This window comes from Hibiscus syriacus, unplaced genomic scaffold (genome assembly GCF_006381635.1).
Source record: "Hibiscus syriacus cultivar Baekdansim isolate YM2019G1 unplaced genomic scaffold, ASM638163v2 tig00110213_pilon, whole genome shotgun sequence".
NCBI lineage: Eukaryota > Viridiplantae > Streptophyta > Magnoliopsida > Malvales > Malvaceae > Hibiscus > Hibiscus syriacus.
The window spans coordinates 1,298,070-1,316,974 of record NW_024062630.1 but is presented as its reverse complement, the minus strand read 5'-3'; the positions used below and the strand labels follow the sequence as shown (position 1 = coordinate 1,316,974).

Below are 18,905 nucleotides of genomic sequence, written 5' to 3'. Positions count from 1 at the left end.
TTTGAAGAAAAAAGCAATTGATTGGTTAAAACAAAACCATAAGAACAATTGAGTCACTAAATACTTAATTTAGCTCAATTTTTCTAATAGAGTTAACGATTTGAAATAAATGATATAACGATTTAAATTCAATGGGACAATACATTTAGGGATGGCAAACGGGCGGGTCGGGTGCGGATACCCCCTCCCCCATCCCCATACACACCTAATATTTTTCAATCCACCACCCGCCCACCACCCATGATGGGTATAAATTTTTAAATCCACACCCGCCTACGCGGGTACATTTTCAAATCCATCCTCACATCCACTACCCATTAGCGACATACCCATCTAAACCCGCCTGACAGCAAACTAATGGGATGTTGGAGTTGGTTCCCAGATAGTTCGTGATGGGGTAGCAACGCATGCTTCAATTTGTCAGATGAGTGGCTCTACGAATGTTATAGAGACAGATTGTAGGGAGCATGTAGTTACAGATCTGGATTGTTGAGTTGCTTTCGATGTTAATGCTCATAGTGCGCCTAATATGGGTTTTGAGGGGCTAAAGAACATAGAAACTGCTGCTTTTGATGTTAATGAATATAATACGGCTAATTTGTGTTTGGATGAGCAGCATGGCCTAAAGAACATGGAAAGTGACGTGGTTAGTGGGATTATGGGTTTAATCAAAGAGCCGAATATTTCCCTAATTAAATACCAGATTAAAAACTAAATATCCTTAATATTTGGTTAAATTATATGTTATATATTATATAATATTAAAATTTATAAATTAGTCTCTAAAATTACACCTAAATTCATAATGGTCCAAAATTTAATAGATATTTAGCTGGGCGAGCGGATGTAGGACGGGCGGATGCGGGGCAGGTAATGTCTCAAACCCATTACACGCCCACCACCCACGACGGGTACCACTTTATAAATCCACACCCGCTCACTACCCGCTAAAATTATACTCATCCCCGCTCCAATTGAAACGGATACGGTGCGGAATCCACGAGATTGTATCTGTTTGCCATCCCTTATCTCGAAAAATATTTTAATGGGACAAAATGCATAGTTTAGGGGTAGCGGTGCATTAAAGCTTTTTTATGTATTTTTCTTTTTTTGCCTTTCTCTTGTTAAGGTATTCGAAACAATTGTATTTGATCATAGAGAGAGGTAGCTTTGTGGTCAAGCATGTCTGAAACCTGGTTCTCACTAAGAAAAATTAAGCGTGTGATTGAAGCAAAAGATAAATAATAGCTTGTTTGACTTCAAAGTTAGCCGAGGCCACGATTTCAATATTTGCTTGGTTATACCAACAGAATGTGAAGAAAAAAAAATCAGAGAATATATATTCAGTCCTTTATTAATATATGAAAAAATTGGCAAAAATTTGAACATACTCATATCCTACATACATCCATATCCATCACAAACCCAACTTTGGTTAACATAAATCACTACTATACAACAAGAAGGTAGGATTATACACCTGCTGCTATGACGATGGTGATGAAGATGACAATGATGCATCGTTCCCAGAAGTGTCATTCGTTTGTCTGGCAGAAATAACCCTGTCAAGGGTTTGATCAGGGACCGCAATTCCTGTAGTCTCAAGGTCTGCAACAATGGCGATGGCAGCGTCTAGTTCGCCGAGGTCAATACATAATGAAATTACTTCATCATAGAGGGGACTGTAACAGAAGCAACAGAATTAGATGGAGAGTTCATCTGAAATAAACAAACCATGTTATACTGATATCTGACATGGGCATTCAATTTTTTCCCGAGATTTCTAAGTATTTGGAGGGCCCTTAGAGGGTCATATCCTCGTATCCACTATCCATGCCCGGATATGCGTCAGACAAGGGTGTTAAGCATAAATCCTTTTAAAAAAGTTTATGTATACTTTAAACCAGCATCTTAATTCATCAGATTAAGGAACATGACAGATGTACCTGCCAAAGACATGACCGAGACTGTGTGCCTTCTGCAAGATCTTCAAGAAGGCCGAAGGCATAGGAGCCTTAATGGCTGCTCGCAGTATCATAGCACAATCCCCAATCGTGGGTGTTCCACCCAATTCAATAACCTGAATAAAAAGTTATGAAATTTCATCAGTTAATGTGAGAAAAAACAAATGCCAAAACTTGAGGGAAATGGAAATGATCCTCTGTTGCTCCGACTAATCTGACACTTGTGTCCAACACATATTCAAACATGGGTATTGAGATCTAATCCTCTTAAGGGATCCTCCAAATACATGGAAAACTTGGGAAAAAGAAACTGAAGATACCCGTGTTGGACACATAAATATAAGACACTCGCAATCAAATTTGAGTAACATGGAAATGATCCAGCTTGGGTAAAAAACGAAGCATATCAATGCAATTGCAAGAGCTACCTGATCTAGAAAGCAATAAAATTAACCATAGAAGAAGTTTATAATGTGATAGAATATCTCACTAAACTAATAATTTTGGATTACCAAATAGATATGAAGATGAAAAGTGAGAAGAAAATAAGAACATGCCTTTTGCATTACTTGAATTGCCAACTCAACTTCCCATTCCTGTGACCATCGTCGAGGAGGTTTATTTTTAAGTTGTCGCTCCCATGTCCAACCCCAAACATCTGCTATAGTGTACATGTCTTCAACATCAAACACCTTTCTATTTCTCAACTCTTGAAATGCTTCAAAAATATCCTCGGGAAACCAATCTTCATCGTCATCATCCTGCAGCCGCATGCAAAAGATGTATCAATGTCCCAAGTTCTAAATAGAAACAAATTTTGACTGAAAACCTCTTGAGTTTATGTAATAGGAACGAAATGGACTTTTGATATATACAGCATCTCGGGCACTTCTATAAGCTGTAATATATCAAACAAAGGTATCTTTATTACCTCAACAGATACTCGAGAAGACCTTCGTCTTGATTTTTTGGATCTAGTAGTTATTTGGTCAGAGTCTTTCAACAATTGAACCCCAATCATTTGAAGAGGCTTTTTAGCTTCAACTTCCTTATCCTTAATCCTGTCTACTTCTTGGCTTTCGGTTTGTTCTACTTCCTCCTCTTCCTCACCTTCACCTTCTCCTTCTCCTTCATCCTCTTCAATATCCTTTGCAGCATCTTCTACAACATCACTCTCATCCAGCTCATCATCTACGACTTCTGATTCATCCTCTTCTATTGGCTTCACCTGATCAACCTGAAAACCTTCTCCAAGAAACCGGCGTTTCCAGAACTCTGTATTTCCTTCTTCCAGCTTAATCCGAGATATTAGTTCATCTAATTCCTCATCAACCTGCAAAAGATACACAACCAAACCAAAATATATTCTTAAATGTATTCATATGCAAACAGTGTGATATAATTGATAAAGAAGAAATATATTAATAAAGTATAACCTCTTCTTCCTCCTCCTCCACAGGTGGAACCCAAAGAGGCCGACCACGTGAGCGATTTATTCTCCTTGCTTTTTGGACACGCTGGTAAAGAACATTTCTCGTTCCATCGATTGGTAGACCTTGTGCTTCAAGCTCTTCCTTTAGCTCAGATACCACCATCTTACTTGCAGCCTTGGGTTTTAAAACATTCTGGTCCGGACCTTTTATTATTTTCTTCAACTTCTCAACAACTCTTATATAATCAGATTCCGATGCATCACCCAAAGCTGCAAGTCCTTCATTCTGCAAGGTTTTCAAAAGCTTCCGATGGTGCATCTTCCACTCCTCTAGACATCTTTGCTTGAAGGAGGATTCCATAGGGTTTGAATATATAAATCCAGCAGCATCAGGATCTAGAGGTGTTTTTCCTCTTCGAGGCACCCATCGCTTGCGTTCACCTGTAAGTCCACCCTCCTCAATGTACCTAGGTTTTAAAGAGAGTAAATTGTTTCGAAATCAAATCAATATCATCAAAAGCACCGCTTGGGCTGATATAATCATTAATGACAATTCGTTGTCAGTCTAACATAATAGAAATTTCTTGGGCAGGTTTTCCATGATGTGAAGTGAACCTTCCAGTAAAGCAAGGAAGGTATGATTAGAGGACTATGAATAAACTACGAAAACCAGAACCGACTGTTGATTAAAAGACACACCTCCCAATGTAATCGATCTCATAACCCAGTTCAGCTTCCTCTTGTAGAGGTTCAATCCAAGAGCTAACTAGTGTTCGATATTTTCTGCTTAGAATCATAGCTCTTGGTGGAATAGGTTGGTTATCTTTGGACATTGCTTCTAGAGCTTCTAGCAATTCAACAATTCTTCCTGATCCAATCATGAGTACACAGTAGTTAAATTAAATCTAAAACCAAGAGAAATAATGATCATACAGAACAAATTTCAAGATACCTTCTCGACATAATGCTCGAAGATACAAAGAAAGTGGATCGCCAAAGTTTCCTTCATTGTGCAACACTATTGTTCCCCCTTCATAGTTCTTTAGTGCACGGAAATGACGAATAGCTTCCCTTACAACACAGTACTTGGTAAAACACTCCACTAACAGCCTGACATATGGAGAATGACATCAGCCATCATGAACAAAAAAGCAACTAGCAGGAACGAAAAAGGAGGCAGTACACTATGACAGTTGCCAATTGAAGATGTAAAAGGCATACACACAGAGAATTCAAGTACACATATCATTAGTGAATTTTAACAGACAAATCACAGCTGGTTTCACGTAGAATATATTTTCCAAATGAAACAAGCTAAGTGAATGAACATTTAAATTTCAGAAGCTACCAAGAAAACACTCTCGAGTAAGACAAATAATACATTGTTTGAGTACAATATACCAGATTACCAAATGAGGTATGGGATGGGTATGGGATATCCAAACGAGGAGAAATCTGTTGGATTGGGAAGTTGATCAATGGATCGAATTATTGTCAATGTTGGATAATGTTAGTCTTGGATCGGTCGCTGATGATTGTTGTGTTTGGAAAGGGAACGAGGAGGGGGTATACTTGGTTAAATCGTGCACTAACGTAATTTTACGAATATCCGTTCCAGATTTGTCTTGGTCGAAGCTTGTTTGGGTTGTAATTGCACCTCCCAAAGTGGAGGCATTTTTATGGCAGGTTTTTCACCATAAGTTGGCTGTCAAATCTGTTTTGATTAGGCGGGGTGTAAGTGGAATCGAGGATCCTCTTTGCCCGTTGTGTGGCTCGGAGCCGAGTCTGTTTCTCATTTGTTCTTCTCATGCAGGATAGCTTGGGGAGTATGGCTGCGGTTTCTAAGGTTGTGGGATCTATGTTCAGCCTTGCCTAATAATCCCAAGGAGTTTATGTACAATTGGTTTGATTTACTTCCGAAATCTGATATTTGGAAATTCATACCGGGTGCTGTAATGTGGACTGTATGGAAATGTCGAATCAAATGGTGTTTGAGAATGGAAGGTTGGATCAAACTCTACTATTTTTTTTGGCTAAATATAGGGTGGCTGCCTGGTTTTTGGTAAAGAAGTCCAATTTACCTGTTCTCCTAGATTGTCTTGTGGGAGATCTAACTTTGGCTGATCTGCACACTGGTCCTATGAAGAAAATTCCTCCCTCGCCCTATTGGTGCCCCCCTCCACCGGGATTTTTAAAGTGAATGTGGATGGGACTGTAAGATGTGACTGGAGGTGCAGTGATATCGGTGGACTACTTAGGGATGCTGAATGTATGCTAGTGGGGTCCTTCTCTTATGCGTCTGGTCCAGGTCCTCCGATTCTTGCTGAGCTCAAAGCAATTCAAGCTGGTTTGAATCTTTTTTTTTATTTGAAGTGGAGCTAAAAGGGGCGTCTTATTTTGGAAAGTGATTCTTCCAATGCTTTGAATTGGATTAAAAATCCGGAAGCAAGTCCTGCTGCTTTTGTTCATCTGGTTAAGGAAATTGCCAAGCGCGTGCTGGATTATAATGTGATTATTAGGCATGTTCAGATATGTTTTAATTGGGAAGCAGATTGTTTAGCTAAGTCGGACATAGGTTAATGTAGGGTGTTTCCTGTTGGTTGTGTAGGTTGAGTGTTATTGAGGGTAGAGGTTTTGTTTTGTGGGGAAGGTTGTAATTAAGGTGGTTTTTTACCCCTTCCAATGTCCGTTAAGATACCTATGTAGCTTGACGGTTAAGAAGGGTTTAAAGAGTCCCTTTTCCTATCAAAAAAAATATATACCAGATTACCAGATGAAAATAATAAACAAGCAAAACAATCCAATTAACTTAGAATATTTGCGGCAACGGTTTGAAGATAAAATAATGTTACTTCCCTAACAGGAAAAGAAAAAAATTTCCTTACGCGTAGGTTTTCACATTAGGCTGCAAACGCTTGTGGTCTTCAACCATCATCCCAAGTAACTCAGCCACATCTTGCACCCTGCAAGCATATCAAAATTCAACATACAGGGTTATGGAAGAAGGTCTCGTAGACAGGGACGGATGGTAGTTAGGGCCTGGGGGACAAATGCCCCAAAGATTTTGGAAAATTTGTTTTTAGCCCCTCAAAATTTTTTTAAAAAAAAATCTTAATTACTCCCCATCATTTTTAGAATTTCTTATTAGACTTTAAACTTTTCAAATATTTTTTAGTATCCCCACCAAAATTTTCCTCTCGATTTAAAAAAAAAAATTAATTAGATCCTCAATTTCTTTTTTGAAAATTTTGCCTTAGTTATTTTTAAAAAATTATTAGGCCTTCAAAACTTTTGAAAAATTTAATTTAGCCCCCAAAATTGGTTTTTCAAGATCCTTCACTTCTCTTAGAGCAGATACAGTTAATAGACGTACAACTAGGTAATTTTTAAATTTCATTTGAGGACTTAAATTAATAAGGGTTCCTTATGGGCTCAAGAACCAACTCTATGTCACTCAAGTTTCAATTGAAATTTACTATTTCATGCTTATAGCCTCATACCAGACAGCATCACTGCCAAATAAATAAACAGAAATTTTCCATTTCCGACTGAAGAAACAATGACCCAGATAAAGAAAAGTGATGATAACTGATGTGCATAAGTCACCTGTCATAAGATTCAGCTCTAGTATATGCCTGGATCACCCAATTATATGTTTCTGTGTCAGGTTTCATATATTCTGTTACACAAATACAACAACGCATGTTATAGAAACCCTGAATTTTTTTAGCATTTTACCATTTATGTTATGCATGTTGACAAAGCAACAGAAAGAAGTAAGCAAAACAAATGCAAACCTTCTCCATATTCCATGTTTTCAAATGTCGCAAAAGCTATTTCGGGAATCCCACATGTTGCCTAAGCAAAGAAACAGGTGAAATGAGCAGCAGTATATAACAAACAATGGGAAAATGATTCTAACAGAGGCAAATAAGACCATCAAGTACTTGAAATGCTGTCAAATACACAATAAAAATATGCCTTCCATTTTTAACGAGACATCACAATTCCATTGTTTAAAGGATAAAATCGACAAATTCACTACCAGAAAAAACCATCATCTCATTTCCAAACAGTTGGCAACAAACAAACATAGCAAATTACATGCATCAACCAAAACACACAGTGATGGAATCCATAAAGTTTGAAAGGTGCATGCAAACTACAAACTCAATCAAATGCAAATGACCCTTTACTAATTAATAAGTGCATTGAATTGCAAAATATCGAACTCCATCAAAAGTCAGCAAAGAAGGTTGAAATGCCGAACACAGTATCAGAAAACTCACTTGCACGCTAAGGAGACAATTGAAATGAAAAGTTGTTGCCATCCGTCCTGCAGCTTCCATTTCATAGGCAATTTCTAGTGCATTCGAATGGTCACCAGCTTTACAGTCCTCCTCAATCATTAAATCGTACAGCTCATTTGTAGCTCTAAGCCCACCTTTAGCACCCTTTAGAAACACAACATTGGCATCTTCCAGATATTTGCCCTTTACAAGCTCCTCTGTCCAGACAAATGTCAACATTTTAGAATAAAATTTATCACTATCCACATATATAAAACACATAAAAATACAACGCATTGAGTTCTATTAAGCATTGTACCAACAAGAATAATCCAAGCTTGACGAATGTCATAGTCTAACTTTTCCATTGCTGCAAGGACTTCCAAACCTCTGGTTGCAAGGCCTTTCGACCCAAATAGACGAATCATTGAAACAAGAGTTTCGTGGAGAGGACGAACACCCACACCCAATTCCCTCCTCAATGCTTGCAGCTACATTCCAAATTTCAGAAATTTTTGCTCAAGATGATATAAATAAAAACTGGAACTCATTTGAGTTTTTAATCTAAGTAAACCAAATTCATTCATTACCACTAAAAAAAGGTTGAGTTTTTTAATCCAGGTAAACCAAATTCATTCATTTCCTCTAAAAAAAAGTTGAGTTTTTAATAAAAATAATACAATTTCACTGAAAGAAAAAGAGAAACGGGTTCATTTCATCTAAAGAATCCAAAAAACCAGGGAAATTAGGACACTTACCGCGCCTTCAACATCACCATTGAGGACATGAGCAACGACAAGCCCATGGAACGACCTGGGGCCGGGAGTGAGGCCGGCAGCGATCATGTCGTAAATGACATCTGATACACCGAAAGTGTCCCGGGACCTGGCTCTTTGCATAAGCTCTTCCATGAAGGTGAGACGGAGTGATTTCTCATGGGCCGAAACACCAGTAGAGCCATTTGGGGAAGATAGGGTGGCATTGCCGTCGTCTTTATCGTCTTGGGTTTGGCGTTTTTTCCTTCGGGATGATGGCTTCCGCTTTTGGGTTGAGATAGCAGCGTGAACTAAGGCGTTCCGGTGGCCGGAGAGAGATGGAAGGTAAGGAGGGAAAGCATGAGAGAAGAGAAGGGACATTGTTTTTGGATTGAGTGGATAAGAGGGAAAAACATAGACACAGGGTTTAAGGAAATAAAAAAAGTAGGGTAAAAAACAGCCATTAAACTATACTCATTAAATATTTTATTTAAATTTTTAGTTATAATTAGAATATTATTTTAACATTTATTATATTTTTATACAAAAATTTAAAATAAAAAGTAAAAATATAAAAATATTTTTATGTTGAATTTATAGAACTACTTTATGAATTGATTGCTTGATAAACAAATCTAACTACAATCTTCAAGTACATATAAATTATTTTTGACCCATGTCGACAAGTAATCTACAAAATATGATGCTAGAGTTTTATTATTTTTGCTTATTAAATTTATAATTTTCAAGTGTAACTTATACGGAATTGTTTAAATTTATATTATTTTTTGAGTTGTAATAAAGGGTTTAATTAAATTTTATGATTTGTAAAAGATTTTCTTGAAATTATAATTTTTAAAAATATTTTATAATTTTAAAATAAATTATAAATCTTAAAAAAAATTATATTTTTTTAATTCTTTAAAAATTATTATTTAGAAATGTTATAAAAATACTAAAATAAAATTTTAATGACAGTTGAGGACTAAATATGACATTAGCCATTAGTGTCTAATTTTAATCATAAATTCATTACAAAGGTATGTCTAATTCCAACATCACAATCTACTAAATTCCATCACATTCAAGACAAAAGCCAAAACAATTAAACAAGTTGAAACACACGACAGTTGAAGAAACAAATTATTGAAGAACACCCTAAACATTTTCTAGAAGAAGAAAAAAGAGATTTAATGTTCAAATTCTGGAATCAAAGGCCATGACAGTGCTGAGATTCATGGGGTGCATGTAATGATTAGAGCCGTTCATTATCTGCTCCACAATCAATCTGTTAGCCTTCTCCGATGGATGAAACGGATCCCAAAACGCATACACATCTCTGTTCGGACATAAGTTCGATAACTGAGTGCATAAACCTAGTCCATTGTAAGGTCCTTGCCCACAACATGCTATTTCCGATGTCGTAAATCCTGTTCCGAAGTTTAAATTTATTCCGATACGAGTGTGAGTGTTAGAAACGAGTATTTATTTCGATTTTTATTCGAGTATAGGGGAGTTCGGAGAGGACGTACCAAAGGCTTGGGGGTCCGAAACAAAATCATTGTGCATTCTTTGAGTATTTGCACTAATGAAAACATCTTTGCCAATATCAGCATTGAGTCCATTTATCATTTCAACAAGCTGTGGATTGTACAAGGAAGCTGCTCGTAGTAGTTCTTGCGAGCATCCGCCATTGTTACCTCTCATCGCCAGTTCGGCCGGGACACATCCCAACGGTCCGGTGCCCGTCACAAGTACCCTTCGTGCTCCCAGTTTGTATAGTTTCTTCAATTGAACATAAAACCAAGAAAGGATCAGTACATTATGACATTCACACCGAAAGTCGCGTGACATTATAGCTAATATCCTTACCATCAAGAGGTTTTGGTACTCGGAAATGAGGAACTTGACATAATCAGGCAAACTGTATTGTCTGGATCTCGCAGAGAAGGGGACCAAGTAATAGTTATTGACGAAATCGTTACCGCCGACGGTGATCAAGACGAGTGCTTGGCTTACGAGTCGATGAGCTTGCTTCGATCCGACCAGAGTCGATAATCTTCGCTTGTATTCTTGAAATAACTCCAACTGTCTGTACATTCTCAGTATATTTACCTGCAATTCCAACATTTTAGGACACCATTTGTTCTTCAAACATGGCATCTATATAATATATTTTACTTACAAATTGGACTCCAGTGTCATTAAGTATTCCCACACCAGCTGAAGCAAAGTTGGCACCAACAAGCAGCTTTTTCCCATTAAAATCTGGGCTCAAATATGGCAATGGTGATTCTGATAAACCGATTTGCTTACCTGCAAAGCATCCAAATGACATAAATAAACAAAAACAAAAGATTTAGATTGCAGTCACGGTTAACAAGTATTAGAAACTTAACCAATCAGGTCTGGGATGTTAAGGCCATTAGAGAAACGCCCTGTGGGTCTTCCCGTCGGATAATCGATGCCGTAAGGTGGCGAATCAGCACGAGCCGTGGTTTCAAGGTAGTTATTGTTGCCGCTGTCGACAAGTGAATCCCCGAAAATGAAGAAAGCTCGAGCCTCGGCAACAGCGGCTATGCACCCCAAGGCCGCCATTGACAAAGCCAAGACCATCGACAAAGCCAAAGAAGCCATTGATATTGTCATAAGAAAACCAAAGAAGACTTGTATTGTAATAAGAAAACAATGAGGTTGCTTTTTATAGAGCAGGAACTTCAGCCACCATCGAATTAAAGAGAAGGTAACAAAGCAAAAAGGGAAGCTGTTTTTGTGGTTGAACATAATTTGTACCAACTTTTGCCACCTTTACTAGCAAATTTATTGCCTAGTGTTGCATTATTTCTCGATAAATCTGTCTGTAATGGTAACTCCGACCAGAATAGGCTTTTCGATGATATAAATTTGTGTATACGATACTTGCTGTCGGTCTCGTGTGGCTCATCAATGATAAGCGTGGCCTAAGATGGCCTCAACAAAGCTAAAGAAGCTAGACGGAGATCAAATTGATAAAATCTCTGATTAGTAATTACTCGGATCCTACACATTCAACTTCAAGATATGATTTAATAGAACCCATTGAGTGACCTCAATGGTTTTAAAGGAAATATTATTCTACTTGGAGAACTTAAATTCGAATAGCTACGTTTGCATGATACATGTACATTATCAATAAACTAAGAAAATTCATATCCACACTCACACTCCAATACAAGAAATATAGACATAAAGTGGTACGATTGCATGCATAAATACAATATACTTCGAGGATCACCGGCAAAATCCCTATGCATTTTTGTATTTGCATCATCGAAGGGTGAACTACAAGCAATAACTGGGATTTTTTTATAATGAAAACAATCAACAATTGATTGAGTTAATAATAAATGCATGTCCTGATTTTTATTTTTATTTTAAATCTAAATTCTCATTTCTTCAAATAATAATAAAATACATAAGGTTTATAATAAAAGGGATTCCTTTCGCATCTGTCCATTCTTTTTCCAAAATAAATTAACATTAAAAGAAAAAGAAAATAAGTTTACAATTCTAAATTGACAAAATTTACTGCAATGGTTTACAAACAAAATACAATTAAAACAAAAACTCAAAGCTATTGACCTATGTTAACCTGGAGTATTCATTTTCCCTGGGACATACAAGTGCACGATACATATTCGAACATGAGCATCCGTCTTCATTTTGCATATTCGACACTCATCTCCGAATCTGAATAAAAAGATCTGACTCGGATAATATATTTGATAACTAACAAGAGCATTTTGAAGCCTTATCAACACAGGAAACATGCACTTCTTGAGGGTGTGGTATCCCGATGCTCAAGACCTTTCAAGAACGACCGAATCGCAAGATGCTCCGAAGCATATGTCATGAAAGAAGCTAGAATAAGCCCTCCAACCACCATTAGACCCAATCTGGTGAGAAAATGTCATGGATAATGTTAAAAGGGATTTTCAAACATTAGATTCAAGGTAATAACTCCTAAAACGCTCCATGATCATCTATGTTGGTCCGACTCCTTGTCACTCGTAATCTGGTTAGAATGCAAAAAAGGTATGACATGAATATTTTTTTATAGGAATAGGAGGCCTCATTAAAAACCTCCCTCATAGTTAGCTCTTATGAAGAGGTAACTAGCGGAAGGAGGAAAAGAGTGTCTCAATTTATAGATTAACCATAATTACATAGAGTACACCTTACAAAATACCCGAAATAAAACATAAAACATTACAACCATAAGACTGCACACATTCAACCAATGCCCTCCTTAGCTAACTTATCTGCCTCCCAATTACAACTCCTAGGAATCAATCTAACAATAATCTCCCTAGCAGACACTAATGCTCCAATTTCCTCAACCAAAGACATGAAAAACGTAAGGGCAGAGAACGGTGCCAAAATCCAGTTCACTGCAGTTTTACAATCACTCTCTATGATAAGTCTTCCCTTCAAAGCTCATTCAGAAGAAAGGAAAAAATCAATTCCTTCTTTAATGGCTTTCAACTCAGCCAAAGTAGGAGGACATGGCCCAACAGAAATATTGAATGTGGATAAAGTATAGCCGATTGAATCTTTCAAAATTCCTCCAATACCGCCCTGCAACCCATCACTTCTAACAGCCCCATCGACATTGAATTTAAAAAAATCAGGTGGAGGTGGAAGCCAGCATTGAACCGTATTTCCCTTAGATGCTTTAAAACGTATCATGTCTGCAAGCGAGGGATCCCCTACTAGTACATCAACATGAATATCAACCTGAGGGAATTTATCTAAAAACCATTTAGCCAATCTAAATATGGAAATAAAGAAAAGAGAAAAACTGTCAAACTTCCAGTTTTCAAACACAACCAAGTTCCTAGACTTCCATAATGACCAGAAAATAACTCCCGGGATAAAACCCCACCTTGTAACTTCAATTCCAAGTCATTTATCATGCTTTCCACTTCTGAAATAGCTGCAGAAATCCCCATTTGGTTATTGCTAGGCCACTTTCTAATCACATGTTTGGTTCCTTGTAGTAAACTAAACAATCCCCTTCGCCCATTCTCCTTCTTCAATTTCGACAAGGAATTTTCAACCAACCCAACAAATACATCTTCCTCTAGCAGGTAGTTAAATAACCGAAAAGGCTTTGGTCCCCAGTTTTGGCATTATTCTTCTAACACCACTAGATTATGATCGGATAGGGATTTGGGTAAAATTTTTTGGATCACTTTCGGAAAGCAATTTAGGAAGTTCCCACTTATTAACATCCGATCTAGCCTTTCCCAAGTGGGAGACTATTATTGCACCAAGTAAATGTACCTCCTACTAACGGTAGATCCGTAAGATTTAAATGTTGAACAAAGGACCTAAACAAATACATGGAATGCCAATTCTGTGCCATTCCACTTTTCTCCTGTGGATGGAGATGAGCATTAAAATCCCCCCTATGCAATATGACAGGTCTAAACTTTGCACAAAACAACTCAACTCCCTGAAAAACTCTTCTTTATCAGCCTCTACTGACGGACCATACACGTTTATTATAACACACTCAAAATTTACCACCTTGAACTTCCCTGTTAATGCCATAAATCTACTATGCTTATGTTCTTTGTTGACCTCAAACAAACACAGCAAGCCACCAGCAGACCCATCAACTGGCTGAATACTACCACCTTTCATCAAATTTCCCCCTAACTTCCTCCATATTCCATTTCGACAAATGTTTAGTTTGGTCTCCTGTAGTAGTAAAATGACCGGTTTTTCTCTAATTACAAGTCTTGAAACTGCTTGATTTTCCCCCTTTTCCCAAGACCTCTTAACATTCCAGGAAATAATTTTTATCTTTGACATTTAAATTGAATGACATAAAAACCAAATCAACCATAAGAATATAATCAAGATCCCTTTGCTGACTCCTTCATCTCCATCTTGAAGATTTCCTCTTCTAGTAGCTGTTGCCCCCTTTAAATGTGATCCCCAACATATCACAAACTTCCCTAGTAGCAACAGCTTCATTCCTAGCTTTAACAGAAAAATTTGTAGACTCTGATGATGCCCTATGCTGTTCCAGAGAATCCCTGACCATATTCCTGAACACCCTTCTATAACATCTATCATAAAAACTAATAGATACTTCACCCTTCGAACACAAACTTCCTGAACAACTTGAAGCAATTTTCAACTTCCCCTGCTTGTACTTAATCTTTTTTTAATGTACTTAAAAAAGATCTTTTGGGGGGTCATACATTCATACCTATATGCAAATATGTATTAAACATTGGAATCAGACATTGGTAAGCACTTCAATAAATATGAAGAATCAAAGTAATATAGCCGAGTCTTCATTTTTCTTGCCATACTCATGTTCGGCATCTGTATCTAACACTTTCAAAAATCCTCTAAGTCATGAAAAACATAGAAAGAAATGCTGCTCGAATTAGATATATACCCATACCCGACACTTTCAATTGGGTCCCGACCAATATAGATGACAAAAACATATGAAGAGATAACGCCAGCACTTATCATCTTCCTTTTTAAGTTTCTTCCTAAAGATTAAAAACCTTGAAAATATTTTCTTTCATAAAATCATAGAACAAAACAAGAACATGTCAATAGGAATTACCTCAAGAACAGAGCAGTGATCCCAAAAATACATGGTAAGGATGGGGTGGCGATAGCCAAAAATGCCATCCCGAACCCATAGTACCAAGTAGCAACATCACAAGAGGATGCATGCCGCTGATGACCTGAAAAGAACATATAAGAATTATCAATCAATATTACATTAAAGAGAAAAGGGAACTAACATCGTCTTTTATCATGATCATGCACAATAAATTATGTATTTGATCTAAGTTGATAACCTTTTTGAGATTCAGAATCAAAAGAATTTGTATAAGAGGAAACTGATCCTAATCGAGTTGTTGTTCTCCTTCCCCACTGATAAATCAAATGAATAAAAGCTCCGAACAAAAGAAAGAAGATCGTAAATGTCCACTCATACATCAAGAGTAAACCAGTCCACGGCATCACTTGTCGAGGCACAATTGCTATACCAATTCCAAGGGACACCACAGCAGCCATAAAACAAACGAAAATTGAGATCCCGCCAAGGTAGGGCGGCACCTTGGTCTCTCCCCTGTTAGGAAACTGGATCACACCAAAATCAAATAATAGAGTTGAGTAAACTAATAAGTTCACATCGAATATCAGTAGATGGGTAACAAGATATAATCAGACATGAAACAATTCAGCTTAAAAGATAAAGGAATGAACTAACTTGATTGTTTGCATTAATAGTGGAAGATGAAGAAACACCCGTGTAAGCCGTTATTCTTCTTGACCTAATTGGGTAGTAGAAGTGTCTGATCTGATTGCCTAATGAAGTTCTGCAAACTGAAAACCCTGTCTGCACCGAAAAATAATATGGTTTGGGAGTGGGACAACATTCGTAGAGTAGGAATTGAATTGAGAAAAAGCAACATCAACAGTCACTAACCTGAAGGAAAGAATGATAGTAACAAAAAAGAAGAGCACAGAAAGGTAAAACAAAGAGGAGTTTGACCAGAAGCTCGTCATGAGGATTTTTGCCTCCACCAGTTCCAGGAAGCGATTCTTCAAGTTGTTCCCTAACATTCTGCAGAATTTGTAAAAACATTATTTGACATTTATCCCAATTTGCAAAAAGGATTGGGAACACACTGGAGCTTTTCATATAAATTGTGAAGTCTGATAATACCTGCCAGACATCAACTGGTTTTAAGAGCCAAGATGTCCACCAATCCCAAGGTTTAAGAGGGCCAAGAGTATAGTGAATAACACGAAGTTCACTCTCATCTACCATCCACTGCAAAATAATGCATAAAGTGATAAGGACACTTAACCAGAAAATAAAAATTATAATAGGTAAAAGCAGGACTTTGTTTCCTTTCTCGGAATTGTACAAGTTTCTCATAAAGGGAGTAGCAACCTGCAGGATCATGCTCTTCCTAATGGTTGCAAATGCATTTTCTTCTCCTGTTAAATTTAATGAATGATTGAACCTAACCAAGCTTCTCTTCAAACCATTTTAAGGGAGGATTTATTCTAATATTTTTACTAATGAAACTAAATTTCTTTGTTAACTTCAATAACACAATGTGTAACATGTGAAACAAAACTGACAACAGTACATAAGCATGGCATAAAGTTTAACACATAATAGTAGCATTGATATATGTAATAGTACCTTGTTCGCAAGCATGTAAAGACCAACATCAGCATTATATAGAGTGGAGAGACGCTGCATCTTAGGAGCAGGTCGGGATTTCAATGCCTCCAGAGACATATTAGGATCAAAAACATGCGCATTTGGAAAATCAGAGTAATAAGAATTCAGAAATCCCTGATCTCCTCCAGTATAAGACGGAAAAGTTTTAACTTTGGCTATCATGTCATTGAAAACAGCTTCAGATGGTTCCACTACCATAACTCCAGAATTCAGCCTTTCAGAATGCTTCAAATTGGCACAGAATTTCTCACATTTAAAGAGATCTTCGATGCTTTTGACTACTATAGTATCCGCATCAAGATATACAACTACACAAGCAAAAGTCCAAGTGTGAAACATGTAATCAATCAGAAGAAACATTGCAATAGAAGGAATAGTGGACTAAAAATCTAGAATAGCAAGAGGTGTAACAAAATCTTGATTCTAGCAAAACAATAATGCAAGCATAATCTTCTCATGGAAGTTTTTTTTTTTTTTTGAAATTTATCATGGAAGTTAAATAAAACATATTTTCAAGTTTTCCAAGTTTTTTCCATATACTTTAAGGATTTACCACCACCCACCCATACCCATATATGAATATGGGTTGGACAAGAATACCTCAAGGGAAATGACAAGTTTGTGTGACATAGATTTACCATCTGTAAAGCTTATATAGAGATAGTGATATTAAGCCAAATATAAGCTAAACCCAACTATATTCATCCTTAATCCTACCTATTCATGTCCTCTAATAAACAGAAAAATGAACAATAAAGAAACAAAAAAAAGGATTTTTTTTTACCTTTCTTGTAGTTAGTCATATTAAAAATTTTCAATTTGGTGTAAACACCCCAAAACCTCTTTGGCCGAACTTGATTTGGATTCTCCAATAAACTTATCTTCTCCACTATCCATCCATCAGCCTGTCCAATTATCCACCAACGAAAAACAAAAAGTTGAAACAGGTATAAAAAAATTAAAACTTCATGTTCTTATACCAAAAAAAGAAATTACTAACAAACTAACAGAGAATTAACTATATAGCTTACAAGTTTCCAGTAATAGAATTGAAAAGGAAGTGAATTTAGCTAACAAAACATCGATTATATAGCTTACAAGTTTCCATAATCAGATATGAAAAAGAAGTGATTTAGTTATTCTTTCAGAAAAAAACGTGAAGTAACTAACTTTGAGGTAGTAATTTTTCTTAGGGAACTAACGGAAGGAAACGGATCGCCAAATTTTACCTTGAGAAGTTTCTTGGCATAATCAGAGACGCCATCAGAGACCAAAACGACCATGTCTTTAGATGATCCAGTGTTCTTTATCGATTTCCCCAAAACCCTAACCCCCAATAGGAACTCATCTCCGTAAAGCAGCGTCACATAAGCTTCATCCTTTGAAGTTTGAGCTTTAACCCCCAACAACGCCTTGGATTGGATCGTAATCAGAAGGCACAGAAACAGGACCCAGAATTTCGGGAGTTTCATACTATCTGAGCCTTTTCTCGAGAAAATTATCTGTGGTTTCTCAAGAAAATGATCTGTTGTTTCGATTTTTACTTCTTTTGGATTGAATTAAGTCTGAATTTAAACGTTGACGAGCGTGAGGAATTTGAAGGAGATGGAAGAAAGATTCCCTTTTTGTAACATTGTTCACGGTTACGGTGTCGTTTTGACATCAGACTTTTCTTCCATGTGGCGATTTAGTTGCCAATTCTGAATTTATTTTGACATTATTTTCGGATTTTCGATGTTTGGGTAATGTAAAACAGTTTGGTAAAGGGATTTTTCTTTTGGGTTAATGTAATTTTTGGTATTATATAAAAAATGTTATACTATCATTTTTTTTATAATATATTCTTTTATTTTCACTTCATGGTATTAAGATAAAAAAAAAAGTGAATCTCAGTCTCAAGATGAAACAAAATTCAAACTTGTTTCTATTTCTTTCAAGGGATAGAGAATCAGAATAAATATTAGTAACAAATTGCGAGGAACAGGAAAAAAAAAAGAATTGGCCTGGATCCTTAATCTCAGTCTGCTTTTTCGTGACTCTACAAAAACATATAGGATATATGTGGCTTTGATCGAAAAAAGTGGAATTTAACCGTGACGAAACCTGTTAATGCGTGTAAGATATACGTTTTGATTGAAATGGTATGCGAATAATTACACCAAAAAGGAAGCACCGTCTCTTACC

General features: G+C 36.7%; 3 protein-coding genes across 3 annotated transcripts; all 3 read right to left on the bottom strand.

Moving 5' to 3' along the window:
• Positions 1-1,352: 1,352 nt before the first annotated feature.
• On the bottom strand, positions 1,353-8,874 carry LOC120113856. The gene is made up of 13 exons (XM_039134906.1): positions 8,444-8,874; positions 8,005-8,176; positions 7,686-7,903; positions 7,194-7,254; positions 7,003-7,075; positions 6,282-6,359; positions 4,349-4,506; positions 4,096-4,264; positions 3,401-3,863; positions 2,896-3,297; positions 2,522-2,725; positions 1,947-2,080; positions 1,353-1,682 (listed from the first exon to the last, which is right to left on the bottom strand). The coding sequence occupies exons 1-13, from the start codon at positions 8,819-8,821 to the stop codon at positions 1,487-1,489; spliced, it is 2,706 nt and encodes a 901-aa protein (XP_038990837.1). The 5' UTR covers positions 8,822-8,874; the 3' UTR covers positions 1,353-1,486.
• Positions 8,875-9,451: 577 nt separating this feature from the next.
• LOC120113859 (GDSL esterase/lipase At5g33370-like) lies at positions 9,452-11,102 on the bottom strand. The gene is made up of 5 exons (XM_039134912.1): positions 10,840-11,102; positions 10,626-10,756; positions 10,313-10,555; positions 9,973-10,225; positions 9,452-9,870 (listed from the first exon to the last, which is right to left on the bottom strand). Exons 1-5 carry the CDS (start codon positions 11,087-11,089, stop codon positions 9,638-9,640), a joined length of 1,110 nt encoding a protein of 369 aa, XP_038990843.1. The 5' UTR covers positions 11,090-11,102; the 3' UTR covers positions 9,452-9,637.
• Positions 11,103-12,007: 905 nt separating this feature from the next.
• LOC120113858 (inositol phosphorylceramide glucuronosyltransferase 1-like) lies at positions 12,008-18,273 on the bottom strand. Its single transcript, XM_039134911.1, has 9 exons — positions 17,951-18,273; positions 17,506-17,626; positions 16,680-17,029; positions 16,191-16,298; positions 15,951-16,088; positions 15,732-15,860; positions 15,316-15,601; positions 15,075-15,198; positions 12,008-12,375 (listed from the first exon to the last, which is right to left on the bottom strand). Exons 1-9 carry the CDS (start codon positions 18,191-18,193, stop codon positions 12,234-12,236), a joined length of 1,641 nt encoding a protein of 546 aa, XP_038990842.1. The 5' UTR covers positions 18,194-18,273; the 3' UTR covers positions 12,008-12,233.
• Between the last annotated feature and the right edge of the window lie 632 nt (positions 18,274-18,905).